Source organism: Acipenser ruthenus, chromosome 25 (genome assembly GCF_902713425.1).
Source record: "Acipenser ruthenus chromosome 25, fAciRut3.2 maternal haplotype, whole genome shotgun sequence".
Classification (NCBI taxonomy): Eukaryota; Metazoa; Chordata; class Actinopteri; order Acipenseriformes; family Acipenseridae; genus Acipenser; species Acipenser ruthenus.
The window spans coordinates 374,634-401,429 of record NC_081213.1 but is presented as its reverse complement, the minus strand read 5'-3'; the positions used below and the strand labels follow the sequence as shown (position 1 = coordinate 401,429).

The 26,796-nt window shown below is 49.9% G+C and overlaps 4 protein-coding genes and 1 long non-coding RNA gene across 10 annotated transcripts in view; 2 read left to right on the top strand and 3 right to left on the bottom strand.

The window, feature by feature from the left end:
• LOC117414045 (microtubule-actin cross-linking factor 1) overlaps window positions 1-1,645 on the bottom strand; it is a gene marked incomplete in the record, with an annotated part of 147,779 nt that extends 146,134 nt beyond the window's left edge. Inside the window, 2 exon segments of the mRNA XM_059000381.1 lie at window positions 119-332; window positions 1,422-1,645. Of these exon segments, the coding sequence (XP_058856364.1) occupies window positions 119-323 (205 nt within the window).
• Window positions 1,646-3,290: 1,645 nt separating this feature from the next.
• Window positions 3,291-6,984, bottom strand: LOC117414044 (NADH dehydrogenase [ubiquinone] iron-sulfur protein 5). 3 transcript variants are annotated; one of them, XM_034023664.3, is made up of 3 exons: window positions 6,839-6,984; window positions 4,503-4,720; window positions 3,291-3,502 (listed from the first exon to the last, which is right to left on the bottom strand). In XM_034023664.3, exons 1-3 carry the CDS (start codon window positions 6,888-6,890, stop codon window positions 3,398-3,400), a joined length of 375 nt encoding a protein of 124 aa, XP_033879555.1. In that variant the 5' UTR covers window positions 6,891-6,984; the 3' UTR covers window positions 3,291-3,397. The 3 variants fall into 3 exon arrangements, with proteins under 3 accessions (XP_033879555.1, XP_033879556.1, XP_033879557.1); XM_034023665.3 differs by lacking the exon at window positions 6,839-6,984 and adding an exon at window positions 5,495-5,637 and having other exon boundaries at window positions 4,503-4,723; XM_034023666.3 differs by lacking the exon at window positions 6,839-6,984 and adding an exon at window positions 5,495-5,620.
• On the top strand, window positions 5,897-12,713 carry LOC117414041 (adenylate kinase 2, mitochondrial). 2 transcript variants are annotated; one of them, XR_009308900.1, is made up of 7 exons: window positions 5,897-6,088; window positions 7,443-7,568; window positions 8,129-8,239; window positions 8,326-8,420; window positions 9,790-9,862; window positions 10,513-11,599; window positions 12,341-12,713. XR_009308900.1 is itself a non-coding variant. In XM_059000393.1 (7 exons), exons 1-7 carry the CDS (start codon window positions 5,990-5,992, stop codon window positions 12,346-12,348), a joined length of 708 nt encoding a protein of 235 aa, XP_058856376.1. In that variant the 5' UTR covers window positions 5,897-5,989; the 3' UTR covers window positions 12,349-12,713. The 2 variants fall into 2 exon arrangements, 1 of the variants encoding a protein (XP_058856376.1); XM_059000393.1 differs by having other exon boundaries at window positions 10,513-10,708.
• On the bottom strand, window positions 10,727-16,022 carry LOC131701594 (uncharacterized). The gene is made up of 3 exons (XR_009308902.1): window positions 15,407-16,022; window positions 14,191-14,810; window positions 10,727-10,810 (listed from the first exon to the last, which is right to left on the bottom strand). It is a non-coding gene; the product is annotated as an uncharacterized LOC131701594 (long non-coding RNA).
• Window positions 13,120-26,463, top strand: LOC117414035 (E3 ubiquitin-protein ligase RNF19B). Of its 3 annotated transcripts, none has more exons than XM_059000387.1 (10): window positions 13,120-13,399; window positions 17,970-19,568; window positions 21,999-22,204; window positions 22,413-22,554; window positions 23,202-23,364; window positions 23,632-23,746; window positions 23,850-23,990; window positions 24,181-24,373; window positions 24,692-24,823; window positions 24,977-26,463. In XM_059000387.1, the coding sequence occupies exons 2-10, from the start codon at window positions 18,679-18,681 to the stop codon at window positions 25,248-25,250; spliced, it is 2,256 nt and encodes a 751-aa protein (XP_058856370.1). In that variant the 5' UTR covers window positions 13,120-13,399; window positions 17,970-18,678; the 3' UTR covers window positions 25,251-26,463. The 3 variants fall into 3 exon arrangements, with proteins under 3 accessions (XP_058856370.1, XP_058856368.1, XP_058856369.1); XM_059000385.1 differs by having other exon boundaries at window positions 22,410-22,554; XM_059000386.1 differs by lacking the exon at window positions 13,120-13,399 and adding an exon at window positions 13,696-13,753 and having other exon boundaries at window positions 22,410-22,554.
• Window positions 26,464-26,796: the final 333 nt, after the last annotated feature.

Sequence of the window (26,796 nt, the reverse complement as noted above, 5' to 3'; positions counted from 1 at the left end):
ACCGAGACAGAAAGCAGCCTGCCTTTGTGCACAGCTGCCTGCTCAAACCCTTTCTCTTGAAGTTGTAGGATTTGCTATGTGAACATGAGAAGGTTTAGCAGGTTTTGGCTTGTCTTACCTGCCACCCTCACCACCGCTCTCTCCGCGGGGTCCAACACGCTGTTCTGGCTCGTCCTCTTGCGCCTCTCGTGTCGCGCCAGGTTCCAGGGCAGTGTGTCCCCGGGGGGCCCCTGGGAGCCGGCGGGGGGGCAGGGGGAGAGGCTGCCGGAGCGCTCGCTGGGGTAGGAGCGCTCGCTCAGCGTCTCCTCGTCCGAAGAGGACATGGTGCGAGGCTGCAACGAGACGAGAGCAAGGGGCACCCGTTACAATACAGCAATACGACCCAGCAGAGAGGACTAGCCCTTTATACAGAACCAGCACGCACGCACGCAAACACACACACGCAAACACACACACAGATACACACATGCACACATACACACATACAGACACACACTGTCCTTTCCACTGTTTTTGAAGCAGACTGCCTCACAGAATCTCGCTGTAATGCATTGACAGTACCGGCTCGGTTTCTGCTTTGCTGTCGGGTTTTGAGTCTGTGTGTCCCTCGCTGCTGCACTCAGGGATTCAGCCAGACAGCCACTATTATCTTCCTATCGATCTCCATGCACACTGTTACACAGCATTTCTCCGGAGCACTTCAATGTATTTAATGCTCAATGTATTTATAATGCATGATAAGGACGATGCAATGCTCCGTGTATTTATAATGCATAAGGGCGATGCAATGCTCCGTGTATTTATAATGCACGATAAGCACCCTGTCAGTGGGTTTGATTGAGGAATCAGCGATTCAGAGAAATGCTGCGGAACCTCCCTGGGGGTCCCGAATCGGACATGATCCATCACAACGCGAACAGCAAATCAGTCACGTGGTCTCCGCGTCGCTAGCCCTGTCCCATCGCAGCCTCGGTTCCTCCTGAAATGTGTCGTTTGCGTGTGTTTATGATCTCACACAGTGTCTTTCAGGAGGGTTTCTTTCGCTCATAGAAGCACACAAAGACTCTTATAAACGTGTGCTTGTCTCAGTATTATTATTATTAGTATTATTAGTAGTATTAGTTGTAGCAGTATTGTTGACACATAAAAGAACACAGGCTCTGAAATTTTATAACATTATCAATACATGTGCAATGCTAACGCGCCCACACGCACACGCACACGCACACGCACACGCACACGCACACGTCTTGTACTGCACTCATTGTTCGGGTGGGTGCGGGTGTATTCGATGTGTTTGTTATTAATGTACCCCGGTATGGTATTTTAAAATACAGAATGAATAAACAGAGGCATTGCCATCAATCTACATGGCTTCTAGCTACGTATGTATTGTCTTTTTGTCAGCTAACAGCGCTTACCCTCAGAGAGCACAGCGATGGAGAATTTGATGAGACGCTTGTATTGATCTGCCTCTCCTCCCTCCTCTCCTCTCCTCTCCTCTCTCCTGCTCTCTTCTGTTCTCGAAGATGTATTCCACTGACAGGCCCTAGACGAAACTGGCTTTAGGGGTACTGTGAGCCTGCTTCAGATAGCCTCGGCAATGGCTGTCTGTCTCTCCTCCCTCCCGTCTCTCCTCTCTCTCTCTCTTCCTTTCCAGATCGCAAAGGGGTGTGTGTGTGTGCGTGTGTGCGTGTGTGTGTCCAGCCGTGCATGCAGTGTGTGGCTCTGGAGCCGTGCAGACATCACATCACCCCGCTATAATCCTCACTGTGTGTGTGTGTGTGTGTGTGTGTGTGTGTGTGTGTGTGTCAGTGTGTGTGTGAGTGATGGAGTCGTGCACACATCACATCACCCCGCTATAATCCATCTGCACTGGCTGCTGATCTTCATCATACACGCAGACTGAGGGTCCTGTGTGCGCGGCTCCTGCGGGGATCAGTGTTATTATTAGTATTATTGTTATTATTAGCAGCAGTGGTATATTATTCTTTCCACTGAAGATGCACAGATGCTCTCCTCTTCCATTTCTTTTCGGTTTGTATAACGCCCTCCTCTCGGGTTGTTCAGCGTGTGTGGAGACGTTGTTAGAGACGCGGCTGGAGGAGAGAAGGGGGGGCAGCCCAGTCATCCATCCAGCGCTGCAAATGAAAAAGGGATTGTAAATGAATTCCACCCAGCCTCCTGGGATTGAACACGCACGCACACCCCATTAAACGTGTCAGTGTGTTTATTAACAGAGCTGTAACGTTGCTCTGCGTGTTCATGCATCGAGACGCGCTGCAGACAGGGCACGAAACCTTCCACCGTGCATCGTTTAATATCACCTACAGCCGCTCCATGCGCACAAACAGGGCCGGGTTAAGAAGCTGCGCACCACGAAAGATCATTGCTGTATTCGTTGATCTAATATAACTGTAGTCGTAAATAACCCAGCATTCCTTGAGACACGCGCCCCGGTAACAAGCAGCGGCGTGAACTTCAAGCGCGATAAATCACACGCTGTGCGTAGCGTGCACCTCGAGAAGCTTGTGATGTTAATGATGTGCGCGTTCCTGTTCCTTCACGATGCGCTGCTGCAGGAGTCCTGTTGCGAATCTGAGTCGCCATGTGCTTCCGTTCAGATGAATGGTCTGCATGCTGTGGAAGGCATAGGTGTGTGTGTGTGTGCGTGTCCAAGTGCAGAATATAATGTACGTGTGTGTGTCCAAGTGCAGAATATAATGTTCGAGTGATGTATGGGATTGTGGTGGTGTGTGTAGTATTATTATTATTATTATTATTATTATTTATTTCTTCACTGAGCTCGCTGTCATTACACACACACAGACAGAGCTCGCTGTCATTGCACACACAACTCGCTGTGCGAGCTCTGTGTGTGTGTGTGTGGTGACAGCGAGCTATCAGTGATCCCAGGACAGCCCTTGTGTGACTCTGCTCAAGAGCACGGTGTGGTCTGGGGGAGCTGGAGATCAATAAAGAAACACAGTCCCCTTAACACAATGTATTCTGTTAACCCTGTAATTCACTGCACACAGACACTGCCCCGTGCCACTGACAAAACTTGGGGTTTTTATATGGTCTACTAAGGGGGCATTCTCAAGCAATTTTCACTAAGCAGACCCAGATCTAAACACATCTTGATTTGACATTGGCACTGTTTAAAATGTTTTCAAGATCCTCTTAAAAACGGTCACCTGCAAACTAGCTGTTTCCTGAGCAGACAATGAAAAGGGATTATTAGGCTGGTGTTGCACAGGCTGGAGGCGATGGAAGAAGTGCACATTGAGAAGGTTATTTAGCAGAGTTTATTAACAGCACTACTAGCCCTGTAGATGTGGGCAGTGTGTTTGATCCCGGGCTGCAGCGGCGCCACTCCTCCACCAGGGGGCTCCCCTCAGGGCCGGGGCTCCTCTTTGCCGGTGTGGTGATCAGGGGCCGAGTACTTTCCTTCCTTCATCAGCTTCTCCTTCTGAGTGCGCATCTCATACAGACGCTTGTGCTGCCGAGAGAACGAAGTCTATCATTAATATTGAAATGAGCCAGGAGTGTGAGCAGGGTTACAAACTCACACTAGCCCTGCTGCTGCTGCTGCACCCAGTCCTGGGGTTCAGAGCTCCCCTCAGTGAAGTCTAGTATTATTATTAATATTGAAATGATCAGGAGCCAGGAGTGTGAGCAGGGTTACAAACTCACACTAGCCCTGCTGCTGCACCCAGAGCTGGGGTTCAGAGCTCCCCTCAGTGAAGTCTAGTATTATTATTAATATTGAAATGATCAGGAGCCAGGAGTTTGAGCAGGGTTACAAACTCACACTAGCCCTGCTGCTGCTGCTGCTGCACCCAGTCCTGGGGTTCAGAGCTCCCCTCAGTGAAGTCTAGTATTATTATTAATATTGAAATGATCAGGAGCCAGGAGTGTGAGCAGGGTTACAAACTCACACTAGCCCTGCTGCTGCTGCACCCAGTCCTGGGGTTCAGAGCTCCCCTCAATGAAGTCTAGTATTATTATTAATATTGAAATGATCAGGAGCCAGGGGTGTGAGCAGGGTTACAAACTCACACTAGCCCTGCTGCTGCTGCACCCAGTCCTGGGGTTCAGAGCTCCCCTCAGTGAAGTCTAGTATTATTATTAATATTGAGATGATAGGGGCCAGGAGCTTGATATTAAATAAACCGCTCCTCCCTTACAGCTGCATAACCCTGCAGACTCACTAGCGAGACGTGTTGACGCTGTGATGAGAAACGCACTGCGTTCACGCAGGGGGCCTGGCTGTTCAAACTCCTTGCATCTGGTCTTCTCAATACTTCACTTCCACAAGAGCAGTGCTGAAACCCAGGACTGGGGCCATACTTTACGCAGAAAAACACTTCTGCAAGGCTAGGGAGGGTTTCAAGACTGGGGTTAACATGTGTGAACAGAAACAACACCACACTCTAGACGGCAGACAGACAGACGTGCAGACGTGCAGTGGGGCTGTGCGAGTGGGAGTGTGCACTCACAGTTTTCTGGCGGTGCATGCACTCGTAGAAGTCCTCGAACTCCAGCTTGCACTCCCTGCGCGCCCTGGTCTGGCCGATCCCGTGGGAGCACTCAATCCACTCCTTCTCGAAGGCGTGGCACCGCGCCGTGCGCTTGTACGGCTGCTCCCCGCTCTGAGCCAGCAGCCACTTGTCAATGTTCACTCCCAGCCTGTCCTGCAGATTCACAAACGGCATGGCTGCTGGGGGGAGAGTAGCTTCATTACAACACAGACAGCGCAGCGCGCAAGCCAGAGTGTGTGTGTGTGTGTGTGTGTGTGAGAGAGAGAGACTGTGTGTGTGTGTGCACACCTGTGAGACTGTGTGTGTGTGAGTGAGAGAGAGAGAGAGACTGTGTGTGTGTGTGTGCACACGTGTGTGAGCCTGTGAGACTCTGTGCGTGTGTGAGCATTATTATTATTATTATTATTATTATTATTATTATTATTATTTTCCTCTGATGCACACAGTCTGAAATAACTGTCCCTGCCGAACGGGGGCATTTTAAGTGCTGCTGCTGGTCCGAATACACCGAGGTGATGACACGCGCGCTCGTGTGTATCGAGAGCGCGCTCTGCGCTTACAGACTGGCGAGTTCAATGAACCGCTCACTGTGAATAATATCACTGTGTCAGTGATCTTTAACGTGTCGTGCAAAACGCTCCAGGTGGTCATGTCTAAAACAGCGACACCAGGCTACAACAATTACATTGCTAGGAATTGTAACGTCAAAAGAAATGGCCATATAAAAACTACACTGGATGTCATATTAACATCATTTTTTTTTGGCATTTTAATATATATAGTATATATAATGTATGTTTGGATTGTCTTTGAAATAAATAAAAACACAATGCATGCGTTAAAACCCCTATTTTTAGATACTGTTGTTCACATATCTGAGCTCTCACGTCGGTAATAAAGGCGCATTTAAAATACCGGTCGGTTATTTGATTTTATTTGATTTGATTTACCTTTTGGTTCCCGTGTCTCTTTGCCCTTCCGCACAAATCCGCTTCTTTACGACAGCTCCGGGTACCAGCTACCGTCGAGCAAACCGCCCCACTAGTCATATTTTTTTGCGACACCTCAGTGTAGTTCAGTCTCAGCGCCAATGCAAAAAAAAAAACTACAACACGGCGCTTAGACTGTCCGTCGCACATAATATACATCTTTCTCAACCCTGACGTCAGATGGTACGTAACAGGAGAGGGAAGAGCTGTGGCTTTGAAAAGAAACACAATCGTCAGCGACAACCTGGCGCCCCAATGGAATAAGCAAAACAATCTGATTGACATCCGCACTCACCCAATCAGGTTCCGAGTCCCGGGGAGCAGGGCGGGGTCTGTCCATGGTAGGCGGGCTCTCGCCACTTCTCCGTGTGACAGACAGTCAGGCAAGGGTTCGCTTTGCTATACAATCGGGCAGACCGGCCGCAGCCAGAATACCCTTCTTTACAGGCACCGAAGATGGCTCCTAGCGCACAACCGGACGAGAAGCCGAAGGAAGAGCGGAAGGGGATCAGGGCGATTTTATTAGGACCCCCGGGAGCCGGCAAAGGAACCCAGGTATGCAAAACTAGAACTGCACTATAAGAAAGCGAGAATTAAGAAGTGCAGTCACTTTTGTGTCTACGTGTGCAATTCCCAGAATAATAGCATTGAAATAAATACGATGCCTTGCACAGCCCCTCCTGCAATAGGATCGTGCAACGATTGCAAACTCAGAGCTTCCTGAAATGGGTAATAATCGCCGTCCTGTGTAATTTGTATTTAAGAGCAACAAGTGAAGCGCTCTTTAAAACTGCGGGCGAGCGCAGGCCTCGATTGGTCGCGCCTGGTTTCGTGTGTTTGCCAGCGTGCTCGATTCTGCACAAGCCACTATTGTTAATAATAATATATCTGTATATATTTGCAGGGCAGGCTTGGTGCATCCTAGTTTTGTAATTATATACGCGTTTGCTGTCAATGTTATTATTTTGAACTCCCGATTGGAGTCGGTTCATTTAATCTGTACGGTCGTTTTTTTTTAAATAGCCACCGGGGTCGCGCCAGAATAAGTTCGTTATTTCTATACAAGTTTTTTGTCCTGTAAGAATATTTGTGTAATTGAATATCGCACCAGACTGTGTTCGCACGGTACAGTGTGTGTGTTACTGAAAAACACGCCTCGCATAGTTTGTATTATTCCAGGAAATCGCGTGATCGCTGCTTCTTATTCAATCTGTAGATTGTGCAACAGACATTTCACAAGTTGGGTGTGTCGCTCAAGTGAACTTGAAGTTACCTACTGCTATAATAATATTCATAATTGCTCGCCTGTGCAGTTTCTGTGCCGCGTGTCCTTGGTGATCATTCGCGTCAATGTCATCCAGTGAAGCGGTTTGTTGAGCCCTCCAGCCCGGTCACAGCGGTGCTGCCGGCGCTGCGTGTAATTGCGTGTGCGTGTGCGTGTGTTACCAGCCTGTCCTTGTGTCTACGCTGTACTCTATACGAGGCCCGTCTCCGTGTATTTGGAAAGTTGGCACCGTGGGCGCAGGCACCGTGGTTGAGACACGCAAGTGGGTCCGATTCAGCTGCGGCCCCGCTTATTCTGCGGTGTAAGCAGACAGCTCGTTTAACCCGGACCGATTTATTAGGATGCAAAATAACATTTAACAAAAAACAACAACAAAAAAGTCTTTAATTAAACCCAGGGTGTTAATTTGTTAGTGGAGAGTCTGTCCTCTCTCTCTCTCTCTGTGACACACACAGTCTTCAAACACTATGTATTAGACAGTATGACCTCTGAAATATATAAACTCCATACACTTCACTTCTCTCCTCCCCCTCCTCCCCTCTCCCCCTCCCCTCCTCTCCTCTTTCCTCTCTCTCCTCCCTCTCCTCTCCTCTCCCCTCCCCTCTCCTCCCCCCCCCCCCCCAGGCTCCCAGGCTGGCAGGGCACTTCTGCGTCTGTCACCTGGCTACAGGGGATATGCTGCGGGCCATGGTGGCCTCGGGATCCGAGCTGGGCAAGAGGCTAAAGGCAACGATGGACGCTGGGAAGCTGGTGTGTATTCACTATAACCACAAACTGCCATTGTGGAGTTCAGAACAGGAAACACTCTCTGTCATCTCCACTGCTTCACAGTGAGCCTGTCTGTCCGAGTCTGTCTGTCTGCAGTGTTTCACTGTGTCTGTCTGTCTGCAGTGTTTCACTGTGTCTGTCTGTCTGCAGTGTTTCACTGTGTCTGTCTGTCTGCAGTGTTTCACTGTGTGTCTGTCTGCAGTGTTTCACTGTGTCTGTCTGTCTGCAGTGTTTCACTGTGTCTGTCTGTGCAGTGTTTCACTGTGTGTCTGTCTGTCTGCAGTGTTTCACTGTGTGTCTGTCTGTCTGCAGTGTTTCACTGTGTCTGTCTGTCTGCAGTGTTTCACTGTGTCTGTCTGTCTGCAGTGTTTCACTGTGTCTGTCTGTGCAGTGTTTCACTGTGTGTCTGTCTGTCTGCAGTGTTTCACTGTGTGTCTGTCTGTCTGCAGTGTTTCACTGTGTCTGTCTGTCTGCAGTGTTTCACTGTGTCTTTCTGCAGTGTTTCACTCTCTCTCTCTCTCTCTCTCTCTCTCTCTCTGCAGGTGAGTGATGAGATGGTGGTGGAGCTGATTGAGAAGAACCTGGACACGCCCCCCTGTAAGAAAGGCTTCCTATTGGACGGGTTCCCTCGCACTGTCAAGCAGGCTGAGATGGTGAGTGGCTGGAGGAGGGGAGGGGAGGGGAGAATGGGGTCTCTGTGGCTGTATGTGTGAAGTATTGCTGGTGTCCTTGCTTCTAGCTGGATGATCTGATGGAGAAGAGATCAGAGAAGCTGGACTCTGTCATCGAGTTTGCCGTCGATGATTCCCTGCTGGTGAGAAGGATCTGCGGCCGGTACGTTTCATTGCATCACCAAACAGAGACTTCATCACACAGAGAGTGGAGGGGGCTGTCTGGTCATGGGGAGGGTGTGGAGTGGGTTGTCTAGTCATGGGGAGGGTGTGGAGTGGGTTGTCTGGTCATGGGGCGGGTGTGGAGGGGGCTGCCTGGTCATGGGGAGGGTGTGGAGGGGGCTGTCTGGTCATGGGGAGGGTGTGGAGGGGGCTGTCTGGTCATGGGGAGGGTGTGGAGGGGGCTGTCTGGACATGGGGAGGGTGTGGAGTGGTTTGTCTGGTCATGGGGAGGGTGTGGAGTGGTTTGTCTGGTCATGGGGAGGGTGTGGAGTGGTTTGTCTGGTCATGGGGAGGGTGTGGAGTGGTTTGTCTGGTCATGGGGAGGGTGTGGAGTGGTTTGTCTGGTCATGGGGAGGGTGTGGAGTGGTTTGTCTGGTCATGGGGAGGGTGTGGAGTGGTTTGTCTGGTCATGGGGAGGGTGTGGAGGGGGCTGTCTGGTCATGGGGAGGGTGTGGAGGGGGCTGTCTGGTCATGGGGAGGGTGTGGAGGGGGCCTGTCTGGACATGGGGAGGGTGTGGAAGGGCCTGTCTGGTCATGGGGAGGGTGTGGAGGGGGCTGTCTGGTCATGGGGAGGGTGTGGAGGGGGTTGGTTGGTCATGGGGAGGGTGTGGAGGGGGCTGTCTGGTCATGGGGAGGGTGTGGAGGGGGCTGTCTGGTCATGGGGAGGGTGTGGAGGGGGCTGTCTGGTCATGGGGAAGGTGTGGAGGGGGCTGTCTGGTCATGGGGAGGGTGTGGAGGGGGCTGTCTGGTCATGGGGAGGGTGTGGAATGGGCTGTCATGGGGAGGGTGTGGAGGGGGCTGTCTGGACATGGAGAGGGTGTGGAGGGGGCTGTCTGGACATGGAGAGGGTGTGGAGGGGTCTGTCTGGACATGGAGAGGGTGTGGAGGGGGCTGTCTGGACATGGGGAGGGTGTGGAGTGGTTTGTCTGGTCATGGGGACGGTGTGGAGTGGTTTGTCTGGTCATGTTGACAGTGGGGAGGGTGTGGAGTGGTTTGTCTGGTCATGGGGAGGGTGTGGAGTGGTTTGTCTGGTCATGTTGACAGCGGGGAGGGTGTGGAGTGGTTTGTCTGGTCATGTTGTGGATTCAGAATCACTGGGATCCTTTAAGACCTGACTTGACGTAAACATTGTGTTCTCATGTTATGTATAGAAATGACTACACTGAGCACTGACTGCTTATTAAACACTATAAAGGCTAACGCCTATAATTAGCCTGTATGTTTTTTGACAATGGTTAAACATCACTGTTTGTAAAAGTGTTCCACTGGGCTAATGCTTAAACATGTGAACTGTGTCCTGTCCCTGTCAGTCTGATTCACCAGGCCAGCGGGCGCTCATACCACGAGGAGTTCAACCCTCCCAGACAGGCCATGAAGGATGATGTGAGTGTTTCAATTCAAACCAGCCAGCACACCAACACTGCGTTCTGTAATACACAGCATCGTGTGAGAGTGATGCAATAGCAGCACCTGAAAAAGCAGCTTCTGTCTGTCTGTCTGTCTATAGAGAGAGAGAGAGAGAGAGAGGGGACCTGATGGATGGATAGATAGATAGATGGATAGATATCACTTGGTTGTTTGACAATAAGACTCCGGTCCTATCCGCCAGTCCTGGTTTTACCAGTTTAATAAGACACACCTGAGCTTGTTACCTGCACACTGGGGCTCATCAAGCTGGTAGTAAAACCTGGACTGGGTGAAGCTGCCGTGCAGCAGGACTCTCACTCCCACCCCTGTGTGTGACTCTGCTGGCTGGCTGTATAGGGCAGCAGTGTGTAGTGGTTAGGGCTCTGGACTCTTGACCGGAGGGTCGTGGGTTCAATCCCAGGTGGGGGACACTGCTGCTGTACCCTTGAGAGAGGTACTTTACCTAGATTGCTCCAGTAAAAACCCAACTGTATAAATGGGTAATTGTATGTAAAAATAACGTGATATCTTGTAACAATTGTAAGTCTCCCTGGATAAGGGCGTCTGCTAAGAAATAAATAATAATAATAATAATATTCACCGTCGCTCTCCGTGCCGTTTCCTAGGTGACGGGCGAGGCCCTGGTGCGCCGCTCTGATGACAATGAGAACACGCTGAAGTCCCGGCTGGGCGCCTACCACAGCCAGACCACGCCGCTGGTGCAGTACTACCAGAAGCGTGGCATCCACTCCCCCGTGGACGCCTCCCAGCCCCCCGACGTGGTGTACGCCAGCATCCTCGCTGCCTTCTCCAGAGCCACCAGTAAAGACCTCGTCGCCTTCGTCTAGCACTGTCCCCTCTGCCTGCGCGTCTCCCCGTCTCTCTGCTTCCTTCTGCTGTCGGGGACTGTGTTTCAGAGCAGCCCTTCAAAATATACACATATATATATATATATATATATATATATTATAATAATAAAAAAAGAAAGAAACTATAAGCTTGCCCTTCGTTGCTTTCAGTGGAGTGTGGAATATTGTATAAACTGTGTTACTGCCCCATGGTTACTGGGTAACTGATCCCATTGGTTAACCAGTGTTCCTACGAGATCGCTGCACCTCTCTTTTTCAGCGAGACCCCCTTAAATTGCTGCAGCTTGGCCTACATGGGTGCCCTGTGGTGGTGGTGGTGGTGGTGATGAACTGGGGTTTAACCCACTGGTTTCCAGTCTCCCAGCTTCCACAAACCAGCTTGCCTCAATGTCACTTGAAGTGAGAGGCTGGCGTCCTTCAAGGAGGATGTTAAAGAAATGATATTGCTGATCAAAACCCCGCCTGTGCCAAGTCATGTGCAGGGAGTGACGTGAAGTGTTTGTGTAAAAGCAGGCTCCTTTCCAAGGCTGATGTTTATCACTGAAGTGCAGGGAGTGACTGGGTGCAGAGCAGTGATCAGTGTTTCCTGTTGGTGTGGCTGCGCTAGTCTGGTGGAACGTGCTGCTGGTTTTAATAGAGGACTCTGGATTCTGTTCAGCTGATAAGACGGGTCATTAAATCAGGTCTCACCCAGGGCGTGCTGGCTGTGTGTACCGGTCTGTTGAAAACATCTGAAACTCCAGGACGACTCCTGATCTTCTTATAGACAGGGGCAGTGCTGTCCTTAACCTGTCCTCCTTGTGGATCCCAACCCTTAGAGAAGCTCCCCGCAGTAAAAGCATAGGTAAGCATTGTAAAGCACAGTGAAAGCATGGGAAAGCACAGAGAGGTATGGAGAAGCACAGTGAAAGCACAGAGAGGTATGGGGAAGCATGGGAAAGCACAGAGAGGTATGGAGAAGCATGGGAAAGCACAGAGAGGTATGGAGAAGCACAGTGAAAGCATGGGAAAGCACAGAGAGGTATGGAGAAGCACAGTGAAAGCATGGGAAAGCACAGAGAGGTATGGAGAAGCACAGTGAAAGCATGGGAAAGCACAGAGAGGTATGGAGAAGCACAGTGAAAGCACAGAGAGGTATGGAGAAGCATGGGAAAGCACAGAGAGGTATGGAGAAGCACAGTGAAAGCATGGGAAAGCACAGAGAGGTATGGAGAAGCACAGAGAGGTATGGAGAAGCACAGTGAAAGCATGGGAAAGCACAGAGAGGTATGGAGAAGCACAGTGAAAGCACAGAGAGGTATGGAGAAGCACAGTGAAAGCATGGGAAAGCACAGTGAAAGCATGGTGAAGCATAAAGAGGTATGGTGAAGCACAGGGAGGTATGGTGAAGCTTGGTAATAAACATGGCAAACCATGGGGTGGTAAAACTGACCGTGGAACCTCAGTGCCAGTCTGCCCGTCTCGCTCTTCCTCCTGGCTTCACGGCTGCATCGTCCTCGTTTCCTTTTGACATTTCTCTTGTACTTTTTTTATGTTTATTTTGATGGACACAATAAACTGTTCTGTTTTCTTCTTCTTGTTCCAGCTGTTTGAGTTGCACTGAGACCTCCCGCTTTGGAGCCCGGCCAGTCCCTTTGAAACCACGTCCCAGGGCTCTGGGGGGAGATGGGGTGGGCTAGGGGGCTAGTTACAGGAGTGCAGCTCCCTTCCAGGACCAGTCCGCTTCATCAAGACTCCTTTAACACGTGGTGTTTATTGACTGTGGTTCCTGGATGTTTCACACTCTGTGTCTGTGTCTACATGTGGGGTGATTGAATGAATGAACAGACAGCGCTGCATATGAAACGGCCTCCTTGGTCAGGCTCTTGGGGTGGGTTGGAGTTTGTTCATGTGTTTAAAGGACCCTGCTGCATTGTTTAAATCAATGTGCTGCGATAATAAAGCGTTTCAAAAAGGCATCGAGTTTGATGACACTGCATTATTCAGTATTACATTTCTCTGATTACACACACACATTATATCTTAATATATAAAGAAGAGAGTGTGTCTGTCTGTCTGTTCCTTTCTGCAGTGGGACCCCGCGGGATCCAGCGCAGCTGAAAGATAAAGGGGTCCGAGAGCACTGCGCAAGCGCAAAGAGCCATCTGTTTGTATAGAATACCGATGACACATAGTAATCTGGAAAGCAAAACGTTCCACTGTTGTCTAAATGTTTACAGTACCTTTCACTGTACAGAGATGTCGACGGAAGTGGAAATAGCGATACGTTACAGTTCCACTAATACATTTTAAAAACACGCTTCCGCCGCTGCCTGTTTGTGCTTTCTCCTGAGGTGCGTTACGTCACGGGGAGGGGTTTCCAAACAATAGGTGCTGCGTCACGTCGGGCTTTTCCCTGTGACGTCAGGCCTCTGCTCGGAGTAGCCGGAGCCGGTTGGATCAATGCAGTTGAATGCGGACAGTCTTCACAACATTATGCGGGTTTTGAGCGCGGTTACCGACAGGAATCCCGCAGTTCAAATTTAAGGGAGGACCCAGTTTTGATTACTTACGCTGGGGTGACGGTCTGCAGTGGAAACCGAGGAGATTAATGATAACCCAGACAGACAGACAGACGGCTGCACCCGTACAGCAGGATTTAAAGGTAGGATTTAAAGATGGAACAGTGACCGCAGTGCAATTCGATTTGCTGGTGATATGGTGGATGATGGTGGTTGTGCCTCTGTGTTTGCGCTCGGCTCCTCTGGTAAGATCGGGTCACAGGGCTGGCTTGATTATACGGGGGCGTCTAGGCTGCGGAGTCTCTCTCAGTGATATAGAGAGCGGTGGGGTTTGTTTGACAAGGCAGAAGGAGCAGCTGAGTCTCGCGGTCTGTGCTTCCACAACCCCGAGGGAGCGGGGAGGCGGGACCGCCTTCAGCAAAACGCCTGATGCCGAAGAATATTAATCTGCTGTCCTGTGCGACGCACACACAAAGAAACATGACGTTTTGAAACCAGTAAGTTAGTGAAAGACCCTTATGCACATGGCCTCGTTTCTGCATTATCACATTGTTTGTGATGTTAAATATCCGGGGAGCGCTGTACTAAATGATTATTTCTTTATTATGCAACGGTCTGTTTTGTTTTTTCATATAATAACTTACATACGTGTCCTCGTGTGTGTGCATACTCCACATCACGTAGTGAGTGTGTTACTCTAAGAGATGCGACGAGGTTCATCTTGCGCTCTCTCTCGGCTCTTTCGTTAGAAAGCAGTTTGATTATCCCAAAGGGAGTGTGAGTGACAGAAGGGCAGCTTTGAACCCAGCTTTGTAGGTAAAGCCTTCATCATGCGCACACACACACCCCCCCACCCTGCTACACACACACACACAATATATACAAACCCTGTCTCTCTCACACACACCCACACCATCATGCACAATATACCTACACTCTCAATACTTGGGGAAACATTTCAAGGTGTAAACTTTCACAGCCCCCGTTCACCTCCTTGGAGGGGGAGCTTGGCTGCGCTGAAGAGCTGCTGTAAACAGAGACAGCTGCTGGGCTCGTTTGGAAGTGAAGGCGTCCAGCACTCGGAGATACGGTTGCCTCTTCTGTGAGCACAGATGAGCGATGAGCAGGGATCTGACAGGCTGGAGCACTCAGGGTTACCAAGCAGAGCTGCTCCAGCTTCATAACTACCGGTCTCCAGAGCAAACAAGCTACATCTAAACAAGCTAGCTCCAGGAAGGAAGGAAGGAAGGTGCCGTTAAACCTGGGCTGTGCGGTTTGGAAATCGTTTGAGTGGTCCTCTACACCACTGAAATGATTGAGCCACTGGCTTTCGACAGTCTTGCGGTGTCTGACTGTACAGTACAGTACAGAAACACGGTGATCTGATCCTGTGAATCGCACCCCCCTGCTCCTCCACCGCAGTGGAAATGTTGACGCCTCTCTCGGTCTCTCAGTTTCTCTGTGGGTGAGACCCTGTGAAGGGACTCTCTTCTCTCACAACTTTCTTTCTTTCAGCTTGTTTGCACTCGCCTCATTTTCCAGGCCAGTGCCTCTCTGAAAAAAAACAGGATGCTGTGACTTGCAGTTTCCACCGGGGTCTGCTTTTGTTATGTTAGGAGAAACTGTTCACACTTTCACTGAGGCAGGTAGGTAGGCAGGCAGGCAGGCAGACAGGCAGGCAGGCAGGCAGGCAGGCAGACAGACAGACAGACAGCATGTAATAGTTGTGTTTGTTTTGCTCTTGTTTGTTTGCAATGAGATAAGGGCTGCAGCTTTGAAACCTGACCAGTAAAGCAGCTAGTAACCGTCCAGCCAGATCCCCCCTCCCTCTCCCCCTCCCTGAGTCTGCAGGGACCGTCACCAGATCCCCTCTCCCCCTCCCTGAGTCTGCAGGGACTCACCAGATCCCCTCTCCCCGTCCTTGAGTCTGCAGGGACCTTTACAAGATCCCCTCTCCCCCTCCGAGTCTGCAGGGACTCACCAGATCCCCTCTCCCCCTCCCTGAGTCTGCAGGGACCGTCACCAGATCCCCTCCCCCCTCCTCCTCCCTGAGTCTGCAGGGACTCACCAGATCCCCTCTCCCCCTCCCTGAGTCTGCAGGGACCGTCACCAGATCCCCCCTCCCCCTCCCTGAGTCTGCAGGGACTCACCAGTCCATCGCTCGGGTTGTGCAGTTAGTGACTCCCCCTGCCTGTCCTTCCTCTCTCAGGTCTTCTGAAGCAGCCCTCGTCCACAGTGTAATGTTAATGTGTTGCGTTTCGGGGCGCATGGGGTCCCGATTTCTCTTTTTTTTGATCGAGGATCCTAAAAAGAGAAAGAAAGAAAGAATGAGCAGGCAGCCGTGCCGGGCGGGATACCGGTGTGCCACTCAGCCCTGATTCACACTCCCAGGGGCGGCCGTGTGCCACTTTAAAATAACCAGCTGTACAATAACCACACTGCCACGGGACCAGCTGCTGTTTACAGCGCTCGTTGAGTTCAATGCGCTGGAGAGCTGAGAATGCACAGGCTGGTGCTTAATATTGACTGAAATGAACAAACAGACAGAAAAACAGATGAACTGATAAGCGAGTGACTGTAAATTTATCAGCCCTGCTGCAGACGACCAGCTGTGCTGAGAGAGGCTTAGCCCGGTCTCCCCGCCCCCGATCAACCCCAAACCCTCTACTGTATATTATAAAGACATGTCAGAGGGCTGGATCACATCAATATCAGGGTCTAGTGCTATATATTATAAAGACATGTCAGAGGGCTGGATCACATCAATATCAGGGTCTAGTGCTATATATTATAAAGACATGTCAGAGGGCTGGATCGCATCAATATCAGGGTCTAGTGCTATATATTATAAAGACATTTCAGAGGGCTGGATCGCATCAATATCAGGGTCTAGTGCTGTATATTATAAAGACATTTCAGAGGGCTGGATCACATCAATATCAGGGTCTAGTGCTATATATTATAAAGACATGTCAGAGGGCTGGATCACATCAATATCAGGGTCTAGTGCTATATATTATAAAGACATGTCAGAGGGCTGGATCGCATCAATATCAGGGTCTAGTGCTGTATATTATAAAGACATTTCAGAGGGCTGGATCACATCAATATCAGGGTCTAGTGCTATATATTATAAAGATATTTCAGAGGGCTGGATCGCATCAATATCAGGGTCTAGTGCTATATATTATAAAGACATTTCAGAGGGCTGGATCGCATCAATATCAGGGTCTAGTGCTATATATAATAAAGACATTTCAGAGGGCTGGATTGCATCAATATAAGGAGCTGAGCTGAGCTGTGCTGTTCTGAGCTGTGCTGTGCTGAGCTGTGCTGTTCTGATCTGTGCTGTGCTCCTGGATGTTATTTTTTATTTGTTGTTAAGTCCAGGCAGCGTGTTGGTTTTATAGGGCTGCCCTGCTGGTTATTTAGAGGAATGCTGATCCTTATTAGCAAGTTAATCCCTTTCAGATGGGTCAGCGTGGATCACAGACCTGCCTGCCTGCACACAGCTGGGGAGAAACAAGCAAGCTGGTTAATAAATAGTGCAGAGAGCAAGCAGGACAGAACCAGACAGTCCTGCAAGCAGAACGCCAGCCACACTCGCACATACACACTAACACACACACACACACACTAACACACTCGCACATACACACATACAAATACTACTACTGGCTTGATTGGTCAGCGTGTCTTCTTAAACGCAGTGAAGCCAGGAATGGCTCAAGCTGCTGTGCAACGGGAGTCTTATTTCCACCCCTGCAGTGCCCATGCCTGCTCTGCCCTGTCTGTTTGGAAGCTGGTAGCGCGGGGTGTCGCTGTGTTTACCCTGCATGGAGCTGCAGAGGTTGTCATGGAAACGGCACCCGCAGACTCGCACGCACAGCAACACACTCGCACTGTGTTTGTGCTTCTGTCCCTCTCTCCTCCTCTCTCTCACTCTCACATGGTCTTTATTATTGGCATCACACGAGCGCTGCCAAAGTGAACGTGGTTAACGTACAGAAATACAGAGCAGCTCTGCTAGCGTACATGTATTGAAAAGCCTCTGCTTTGAACTTCCAGTGAGGTGGCTGTCGGCTGCAGCATTATAATGAACAGACACTTCTGCCACCTCAGTCTGATCCATCTCTCTCTCTCTCTCTGTCTGTATCTCAGTCTGATCTCTCTCTCTCTCTCTCTCTCTCTCTCTCTCTCTCTCTGTGTCTCATTTTCTCTGATAAACAGTCCGGCACACTCTGTCCCCGGTGGAGTGTTATCTGATTGTGAAGTGCGCAGTGCGTTTGAGCAGGTTTAGTTTCCTGGGTTATTTCCAGAATCAGTAACATGTCAGGAATGCAGGGAGGCAGTTCTTCCTGTTAAAGAGAAACTTCAGCTTCTTCTTTCTGTATTAGTCGTCACAGCCCTGTGGCCTGAAAGAAAGAAAGAAAGAAAGAAAGAAAGAAAGAAAGAAAGAAAGAGTGGAGTTTAGATTATTCACTGTGTGCTGCAGGCAGGGCCAGCACAGGCACATCTCAACAGTGTAGCACTGATACAGAGAGACCTCAATACTTCATACTCAACACAATGTAATAACCACACAACAATAACATGACTGTACTACACTTTACAGTAGAGGCAGAGACGCAGAACTAGGCCTGCTGTTCACTGACTTCCTGTTCTCTCTCTCTCTCCCCTCCTCCCTCCTCCCTCCTCCCTCCTCCGTCACAGGCAGTCTGAGAGAAGGGCCGGACGCAGTTTCAACAGGGAGTCGAGAGCTCCTCACAGCAGCCAGGATCCCTTTCATCGACTGGAACCAGAGACAGAGCATCGAGAACAAGAGAAACAAGGAGAGCTACCCAAGGATTACCCTGGGGATTATATTTCTACAAGACAGACGAGAGAGAGACGAGAGTCTGTTTCCTGTACTGCTGCTCTTCGAACACGATCATCTGACACAGCCAAGAGAGATCAAGTTAGAGAACAAGCGGTCTCCCTCTCCCTCTCCCTCTCCCTCTCCCTCTGCTGTGGACGTTGATGGAAACAGTTTTAAGAGTCGGGAATGTGGCGTTGCTGTTTTTTTGTTTTAGAAGCAGAGGAGCACAAGAACCAATCCTGATCTGGCTGTGAGTGTCCCTGGCTGGCCTTGCTTTCTCTTCTCTTTCTCTTTCTCTTTCACTTTGAGCTGTTTTTAAATTTTTTTCTCATTGCTGAAGAGATTCTGAGAAACACAGAGGAAGACGTAAGCAGATACAGAAAGCGAGACAGCAATTTTTTTTTTGTTTCTTTTTTTTAAACAGCAAATAAGTAATGAGAAGGGAATCGTCATTTTAATCTATTTAACCAAAAAAAAAAAAAAAATTCCTTTGCAAAACCTGTTTGGATTTATCAGAATAAAGACAGTCAATAATAATAATAATCAATAATAGATCCATCCATCATGGGTTCGGAGAATGACTCTGGCTCCCCCCACTCCTCCGTCAGCGGCGCTCCCAATCCCAATCCCAATCCTAAATGCCGGAGCAGCAAGCGCAGACGCATCTCCTTCCAGAACCTGTTCAACGGGAAGTCCCGCTCTCGATCCAAACAGGCCCAGTCCCAGCAGCAGCAGCAGCCCTCCACCCCACTCCAGGACCCCCTCTCCACTGGGGGGGCCGGTGCCAGCCTCGCCAGCCTGTCTGACAGCGGGGTGCTGCAGACGGGAGAGGGGGTCTCCGACAGCGGGGTGCAGACAGGAGAGAGGATCTCCGACAGCGGGGTGCTGCAGACGGGAGAGGGGGTCTCCGACAGCGAACTACTGCAGACTGGAGAGGGGGTCTCTGACAGCGCGGTGCTGCAGACGGGAGAGAGGGTCTCCGACAGCGCGGTGCTGCAGACAGGAGAGGGAGTCTCCGACAGCGGGCTGCTGCAGACTGGAGAGGGGGTCTCTGACAGCGCGGTGCTGCAGACGGGAGAGGGGGACTCTGACAGCCGCACCACGCTGGACTCGGGGGCTGGTGAGCGCCGCGGCTCCGGCTCCAGTTCTGGTTCCGGCTCGGCCCTGCTGGAGTGCCCCCTGTGCCTGGTCCGGCAGCCCCAGGACCGGGTCCCGGAGATCATGACCTGCAGCCACCGCTCCTGCCTGGGCTGCCTGAGGCAGTACCTGCGCATCGAGATCACGGAGAGCCGCGTCAACATCAGCTGCCCCGAGTGTGCCGAGCGGCTCAACCCCCACGACATCCGTCTGATCCTGTCCGACCCGGCGCTCATGGGCAAGTACGAGGAGTTCATGCTGCGCCGCTACCTCGCCGCCAACCCCGACTGCCGCTGGTGCCCCGCGCCCGACTGCGGGTGAGTCTCGCCCTCTCACTGCTGACAGAGCTGCTCGTAGGAATGCTGCTGGCAGACGTGATGTTGTTGTTATTATTATTATTATTATTATTATTATTATTATTATTATTATTATTACAGTATTAGTAATAATATGTACTGTTTGTTTTCATACACATGCTCCCTTGAGAAAGCTCTGTGATCCACACTGAAACCTTGGGCAGCTGCATCTTCTTGTTCTTCTTGGTATTCTTGTGGTCTGTGTTGATCCATGACTCAGTGTGTTGGAGTCAGAGGTGTGAATGAAATAGGACCGGGTGTGTGCTGGGGGCGGGGCGGGGTAGGGATGGGAAGAAGACTCCCGCTGCACAGCAGGTTCACCCATTCCAGGTTTTAATACCTGCTCGATTAGACCCTATTTTAGGAGACTTTTTGGTTAGTTTATTGTTTTTTTTCAGCATTTTGAACCCCCTCCCCATGTGTTCAGCCTCACAAACCCTTTTGTTCCTGATTCTCTCCTCTCTGTTCCTGTCTTGTCTTGTGTCTCTGTCTTGTGTCTCTGTCTTGTGTCTTGTCTTGTCTTGTGTTTCCTGTTCCCCTCTCTGTGCACAGCGCGGGAGTTTCTTTCTTTTGGTTTTTTCTTCTTGTTGTTTCCAGTATTTGTTGCAGTGATTTGCGTGGCGTTCCCCTGCAGACACACCACTTTCTTTATCACTGCGCTTTGGGCTTTTTCTCTCTTTTTTTTTATAGTGGTGTTCGTTGTTTTTGCTTCCTATTAAGAATGTGTGAATGAAAGGCTCTGTGCCCTGCCAGGAATTCACCGGTTTATTATTTATGAAGACTTCCTTCCCGTTGGTGTTTCACAGATGTTGTGATGTCATTCTTTCGTTTTTGGGGTTTTTCCCCGATGAATAATAATTAATTATCTCTTGTCGCACTTCATGCAAAACTGTAATTTGGTAGCAGACAGACAAGACATGTCAGAGGGCTGGATCGCATCAATATCAGGCTCCAGTGCTATATATTATAAAGACATGTCAGAGGGCTGGATCGCATCAATATCAGGGTCTAGTGCTATATATTATAAAGACATTTCAGAGGGCTGGATCGCATCAATATCAGGGTCTAGTGCTATATATTATAAAGACATTTCAGAGGGCTGGATCGCATTAATATCAGGGTCTAGTGCTGTATATTATAAAGACATGTCAGAGGGCTGGATCGCATTAATATCAGGGTCTAGTGCTGTATATTATAAAGACATGTCAGAGGGCTGGATCACATCAATATCAGGGTCTAGTGCTATATATTATAAAGACATTTCAGAGGGCTGGATCGCATTAATATCAGGGTCTAGTGCTGTATATTATAAAGACATTTCAGAGGGCTGGATCGCATCAATATCAGGGTCTAGTGCTATATATTATAAAGACATGTCAGAGGGCTGGATCGCATCAATATCAGGGTCTAGTGCTATATATTATAAAGACATTTCAGAGGGCTGGATCGCATCAATATCAGGGTCTAGTGCTATATATTATAAAGACATTTCAGAGGGCTGGATCGCATCAATATTAGGGTCTAGTGCTGTATATTATAAAGACATTTCAGAGGGCTGGATCGCATCAATATCAGGGTCTAGTGCTATATATTATAAAGACATTTCAGAGGGCTGGATCGCATCAATATTAGGGTCTGCTTTCAGAGAGTTCATTGCTGGTATCTGATTTAAGTCGCTGAGCTCAGTCTCTGTACTCACAGAGCATGTTACCTGACTAGCTTTTTTCTTGCTTATTGGGCTTCACGGCTTTGACCTCGAGTCATAATAGCACCGCATCATAAACGTAATAAAATGCATCCAGAGTGAAACTCTAAACAGCAGGAAACTTTTTACAAATCCTGACCTAGCTGGAAGCACCATTTTTAAAGGGGGGTTCCATGTTGCTGAAAACCCGGCCGGTCATTACTTCGCGTCTTGAACTTTCCGCACTAGCGTGGGGGAAGTTGCTTGAAAATCGCAGCTGATTTCCCAAAAGCGCCCTGCTGTCTGTCTGACTCACACAGGCTGACTCACACACTGCCGTACTGCCCCGCCTGGGGGTCCTGCCAGGTACTGCAGGGCTCTAGTGTTTGGGTTCATGAGCTGAAAGGTGCTACAGAAACCAACTGAACAAGTTTACAGGAAAACCTGAAATACCGCAAGCGTGTCGACCACAAGTCTTCTTCGGTGAAGCGTCTGTCGTTCACTTCACCAAGCTGCTTTTAGTATTTCTAAATCCAGTAGTGCTGAGTGTGTTCTAGTTGTGGATAAATGTAATCCCTAAGCTGCAGGTAGTTCTACTGCCACGGTTAAACAAGGGAGCATTGTGCTTGGTCTTGTTTTTGACCTGTTAAGCTCGTGGTGTAACAGACCGTTCTCAGTGCTTGTTCATTAACGCTCCACTCTGGCAGGTTTGCGGTGATTGCCTACGGCTGTGCCAGCTGCCCCAAGCTCTCATGCGGCCGGGAGGGCTGTGGCACGGAGTTCTGCTACCACTGCAAGCAGGTGTGGCATCCGAACCAGACCTGCGACTCGGCACGGCAGCAACGAGCGCTCAGCCTGAGAGGCAGGACCAAGCACTCCTCGGGGGTCAGCCACGGACCGGACAGCGGGGCAGGTGAGAGGGGTGAGGGGTGAGGGGTGAGGGGTGAGGGGTGAGGGGTGAGGGGTGAGGGGTGAGGGGAGAGGGGAACAAGTAGTCTGTGTGTGTGTGTGTGTCCGTGAGTGAGTCTGTATGTCTGTGTGTGTATGTCTGTCTGTTTGTGTGTGTGTGTCTGTCTGTGAGTCTGTCTTGTAACTAACCCGGTCCCTCCCTCCCCCAGCAGATGACATCAAGCCGTGCCCTCGCTGCAGCGCTTACATCATCAAGATGAACGACGGCAGCTGCAATCACATGACCTGCGCGGTGTGTGGCTGTGAGTTCTGCTGGCTGTGCATGAAGGAGATCTCAGACCTGCACTACCTGAGGTGAGAGCAGCCACACAGGTACCTACCATCCAGAACCATCCACAAATAGAAATCATAGAGACACAGATTCAGTACCTGAGGTGAGAGCAGCCACACAGGTACCTACCATCCAGAACCATCCACAAATAGAAATCATAGAGACACAGATTCAGTACCTGAGGTGAGAGCAGCCACACAGGTACCTACCATCCAGAACCATCCACAAATAGAAATCATAGAGACACAGATTCAGTACCTGAGGTGAGAGCAGCCACACAGGTACCTACCATCCAGAACCATCCACAAATAGAAATCATAGAGACACAGATTCAGAACCTGAGGTGAGAGCAGCCACACAGGTATCTACCATCCAGAACCATCCACAAATAGAAATCATAGAGACACAGATTCAGAACCTGAGGTGAGAGCAGCCACACAGGTATCTACCATCCAGAACCACCCACAACTAGAAATCATAGGGACACAGATTCAGTACCTGAGGTGAGAGCAGCCACACAGGTATCTACTATCCAGAACTAGAAATCATAGGGACACAGATTCAGTACCTGAGGTTAGAGCAGCCACACTATCCATATCTATCCATAAATCCCAATAAAAGCCAGTTATCCAGGACAGGCTTGTAACAGATTTCCTCTCTCCCTCTCCAGCCCCTCCGGCTGCACGTTCTGGGGCAGGAAGCCGTGGAGCCGGAAGAAGAAGATCCTGTGGCAGCTGGGCACGTTGATCGGAGCTCCGGTGGGCATCACGCTGATCGCTGGCATCGCCGTGCCCGCCATGATCATCGGCATGCCGGTGTACGTGGGCAAGAAGGTGAGCCCCGGGACACGAGACACACTGCAAACACCACGCAGCATGTACCAGGGCGCAGGCTGGGCACACACTGGCCACCTCCCACACGTGTGTAGCATGCTACACACGTCAGCTGCAACATGAAACACGCGACACGCAGCATTCAGCATGTTACACACGTCAGCTGCAACATGAAACACGCGACCCGGCCAGGCAGAGGCGGATTACAAGCACCCTGAATGTATTTACTGCACTGTGACCACTCAGCACTTTCCGTCTCCCTCTCAGATTCACAACCACTACGAGGGCAAGAAGACTTCGAAGCACAAGCGGAACCTGGCGATCACGGGGGGCGTGGTCCTGTCTGTCATCGCCTCACCTGTTGTTGCAGCTGTCAGCGTGGGTGAGTGCAGGGAGAGGGAGGGGCTGTGCTCACTCAATAGGAAGCTCTGAACAGACAGGTGTGACTGATTCCTCTGGTGTGACCTCGTTCCCTCTCTCCCCAGGTATCGGGGTCCCCATCATGCTGGCCTACGTTTACGGGGTGGTCCCGATCTCGCTGTGTCGCAGAGGGGGGTGTGGTGTCAGCAGAGCCAACGGGAAGGGGGTCAAGATTGAATTCGACGAGGACGACGGGCCGATCACGGGTGAGCTTTCCACCCTCTCACTCCCTCTCCCTCTTTAAAATCCTCCCCTCTCTCTCACTCCTCCCTCTCACTCCTCCCCCTCTCTCAATCCCCCCCACTCTCACTCACACCTTGTTTTTAAAGCATCCTAACCCCCTCTCTGTTCTCTCCCCTGTATTAACCCCCCCTCTCTCTCTCTGTCTCCCCCCAGTGGCAGACGCCTGGCGTGCTCTGAAGAGCCCCAGTCTGGGGGAGAGCAGTCTGGAGGGGTTGACCAGCGGCCTAAGCGCCAGCGGGAGCCCCAGCGATGGGCTGAGCGTGGCCCCCGGGGGCCTGGGGGAGGTGGGCAGCTTCGCAGCGCTGTCAGGGGGGGCGCTGGGCTCTGGCAAGGGCAAATACAGCAGGTACAACTCTGGGGTAATACCGGGGGGGTGGGGGGGATAAAGGAGGTATTGTACAGGGGGGGTTATACAAGGGGGTAAGTACAGCAGAGATGCAATATAGTGAGGTAATACTGATGGGCTAATACAGCAGGTACAGCACAGCAGGTAGTGATAAATACACTAGCAGAAGTGTTTAGATTTGAAGTCTTTCTCAGTGTCTTCAAGTTTCTTTTAGTATTTCTAGCTGCAGCTCTAGAGTGTTGAATAATGGTATTTGGAACTGCTGTTTCTGGTGACCCGGTTCTACTGGCTCACCCTGTGTCTGTGCGCCCCCTGCAGGCTGGAGGTCCAGGCTGACTTCCTCAAGGAGTCTTTCTACAAGGACACTGTGAGCCTGGGCACCGTGAGCGACAACGCCAGCACCACAGCCATGGCAGGGTCCATCATCAGCTCCTACAACCCGCAGGACAAGTGAGTCTCTCTGTGTGTGACTCAGTGTGTCTGTGTGTGACTCAGCGTGTGTCTGTGTCTGTGTGTGACTCAGCGTGTGTCTCTCGGTGTCTCTCTGTGTTTGATTGATTGTAGAGACCCCTCTAACCCCTCCTCTCTCTCTCTGCGTTTCAGGGAGTGCGCAAACCTGGAGATCCAGGTGGACATCGAGACGAAGCCTCGACGGCTGCGCCTGGCCAGCGGGGGCAGCGTGGAGGAGCTGCTGCAGAGCCACGCCACGGAGCTGGCAGAGGGGCCTGAAGACAGCAGCTCCAGGAAAGGCCACGGCACCGACGTGACGCTGGCTCAGTCTGAGAGCATCCGAAGCGACCTGGAGGCGTCGGACACGCAGTCAGAGGGGCTCCCCGAACTGCCCTCCGAGGAGAGCGCAGACCCCCCACACGCCTGAGCCAATTAAAACAGAGTACTGAGAATACTAGCACTGAGACCGCCTCGAGCCCTTCTTATTGTGTACTGCGGGGCGGGGAGCACAAAGCACACCTCTTTAGCACGCTCTCTCTCTCTCTGTCCATAACTTCAAAGCGCTCAGGCAGAAGGTATAACTACTGTATAAGAAACTAGAAAAGTCATGTTGACAGAGGTTTCAGCCAGTGCCTTTATCACCGCACTGCACAAGTGCTGGGGTGGCTGTTTGTGTTATTACCTTTGCTTCTGTGTTTGATTTAATACCAGTTTTATTTTTTCGGGGTGGGGGAAAAGTGTGGCAGGAGGTATTTTTGTTGTTGTTATTAAAGTTAATGTAGACAGTTTAGTTTAGGTATTTTTTTTCCTGTGTTTTCTGCTTTGATATCAAGTATCAGACTCAACTGATGAGTGAAACCGAGAAAGGGGGGAAAAAAATATTTAAAAAAAACAGACACGCCACCAGCCCACGCAATTCTTAAATGAACGCTTCTTGAATGATTTAGTTTTTCTATTTCTCAATCAGCCCGCGTAACAATGGTATTAAGTGTGTGCGAGTCCTGCCCTGCCCTGTATTAACCAGCACGCTCAGAGGCAGGCTGCACAGCTGGGTTAGGAATGTGTATAAACCTCAACACGGCTCAATGCTCCTCCCCTTTCAAGCTTGTATAGATATTTTTTTTTATTTAATGCACACTGCTGCACAACAATGGCCAAATATTTAAACTGCATTGTTGTGTTTGTTTTTGTCTTAGTGCACACCTCCTGATGGTGATAATGAATATAGTGTTTAAAAATGTTTGTTTTTTTTCCTAAAAGGGAAAGCCAGTTCTGACCCCACCAGTGTGTGTGTGTGTGTGTACAGTATCCCACTGTCCCCAGTTCACATGCTCGACACAGTATTAAGCTGACGTAACAAAGCGTTTTTTGTTTTTTAAACGGCCTCACACACACAGCAGAAGCCCTGTGCTTGCAGATGTAAGCATGGGAAGGAGTGTGATTTCAGGTGGAGAGACCGGGGCAGGCTACACTGTTTGAATGACTGACTGTGTCAGACTCTTACCACCCTTTTGAATGAAGGACTGCACTGAATGTATTTCCATACGAGACTCCTTTGAAAAAAAAAATTAAAACAAAAAGCAAAGACATGTTTGTAAAATAAATGTTGATAAAAGTATAAATATATAAATATATATATATATATAAAATCTTAATTGTTTTTTTTTTTCTATTCCTCATCAGTATGTGGATTGTGTGTATATGGCAATGCGCTTGTATGAATAACAATGACTCTAGCAGGGAGGAATAAATACATGATTATATATAAAGACGTGGTCACGTTTCTTTGTTTTCCCTGCTCGCTTAGTTTACTTTTCTGAAGATAATATATACCTTTATACATAAAAAGAAAAAAAAACCATTGAAACAAAACCACAGTGTACTGCTTTCTGTTTTTTTTAATCTGTTACATAATCCCGTGTCGCATTCTTTATGAAAAAAAAAACAAAACACTATACAACGTTTGTTCCCCC

Bases quoted from the DNA above. Each gene is read 5' to 3' on its own strand.
- LOC117414041 (XM_059000393.1), top strand. From the start codon at position 5,990: ATGGCTCCTAGCGCACAACCGGACGAGAAGCCGAAGGAAGAGCGGAAG. The intron at 8,240-8,325 runs GTGAGTGGCTGG...CCTTGCTTCTAG, and splicing joins CTGTCAAGCAGGCTGAGATG to CTGGATGATCTGATGGAGAA. The intron at 8,421-9,789 runs GTACGTTTCATT...TGTCCCTGTCAG, and splicing joins GTGAGAAGGATCTGCGGCCG to TCTGATTCACCAGGCCAGCG.
- LOC117414044 (XM_034023664.3), bottom strand. From the start codon at position 6,890: ATGACATTGACGCGAATGATCACCAAGGACACGCGGCACAGAAACTGC. The intron at 4,721-6,838 runs GCGAGCAATTAT...TCCCCCCAGCAG, and splicing joins GCGGCACAGAAACTGCACAG to CCATGCCGTTTGTGAATCTG. The intron at 3,503-4,502 runs GTGAGTGCACAC...TTCTCTCGGCAG, and splicing joins GCATGCACCGCCAGAAAACT to CACAAGCGTCTGTATGAGAT.
- LOC117414035 (XM_059000385.1), top strand. From the start codon at position 18,679: ATGGGTTCGGAGAATGACTCTGGCTCCCCCCACTCCTCCGTCAGCGGC. The intron at 19,569-21,998 runs GTGAGTCTCGCC...CCACTCTGGCAG, and splicing joins TGCCCCGCGCCCGACTGCGG to GTTTGCGGTGATTGCCTACG. The intron at 23,365-23,631 runs GTGAGCCCCGGG...TCTCCCTCTCAG, and splicing joins CGGTGTACGTGGGCAAGAAG to ATTCACAACCACTACGAGGG.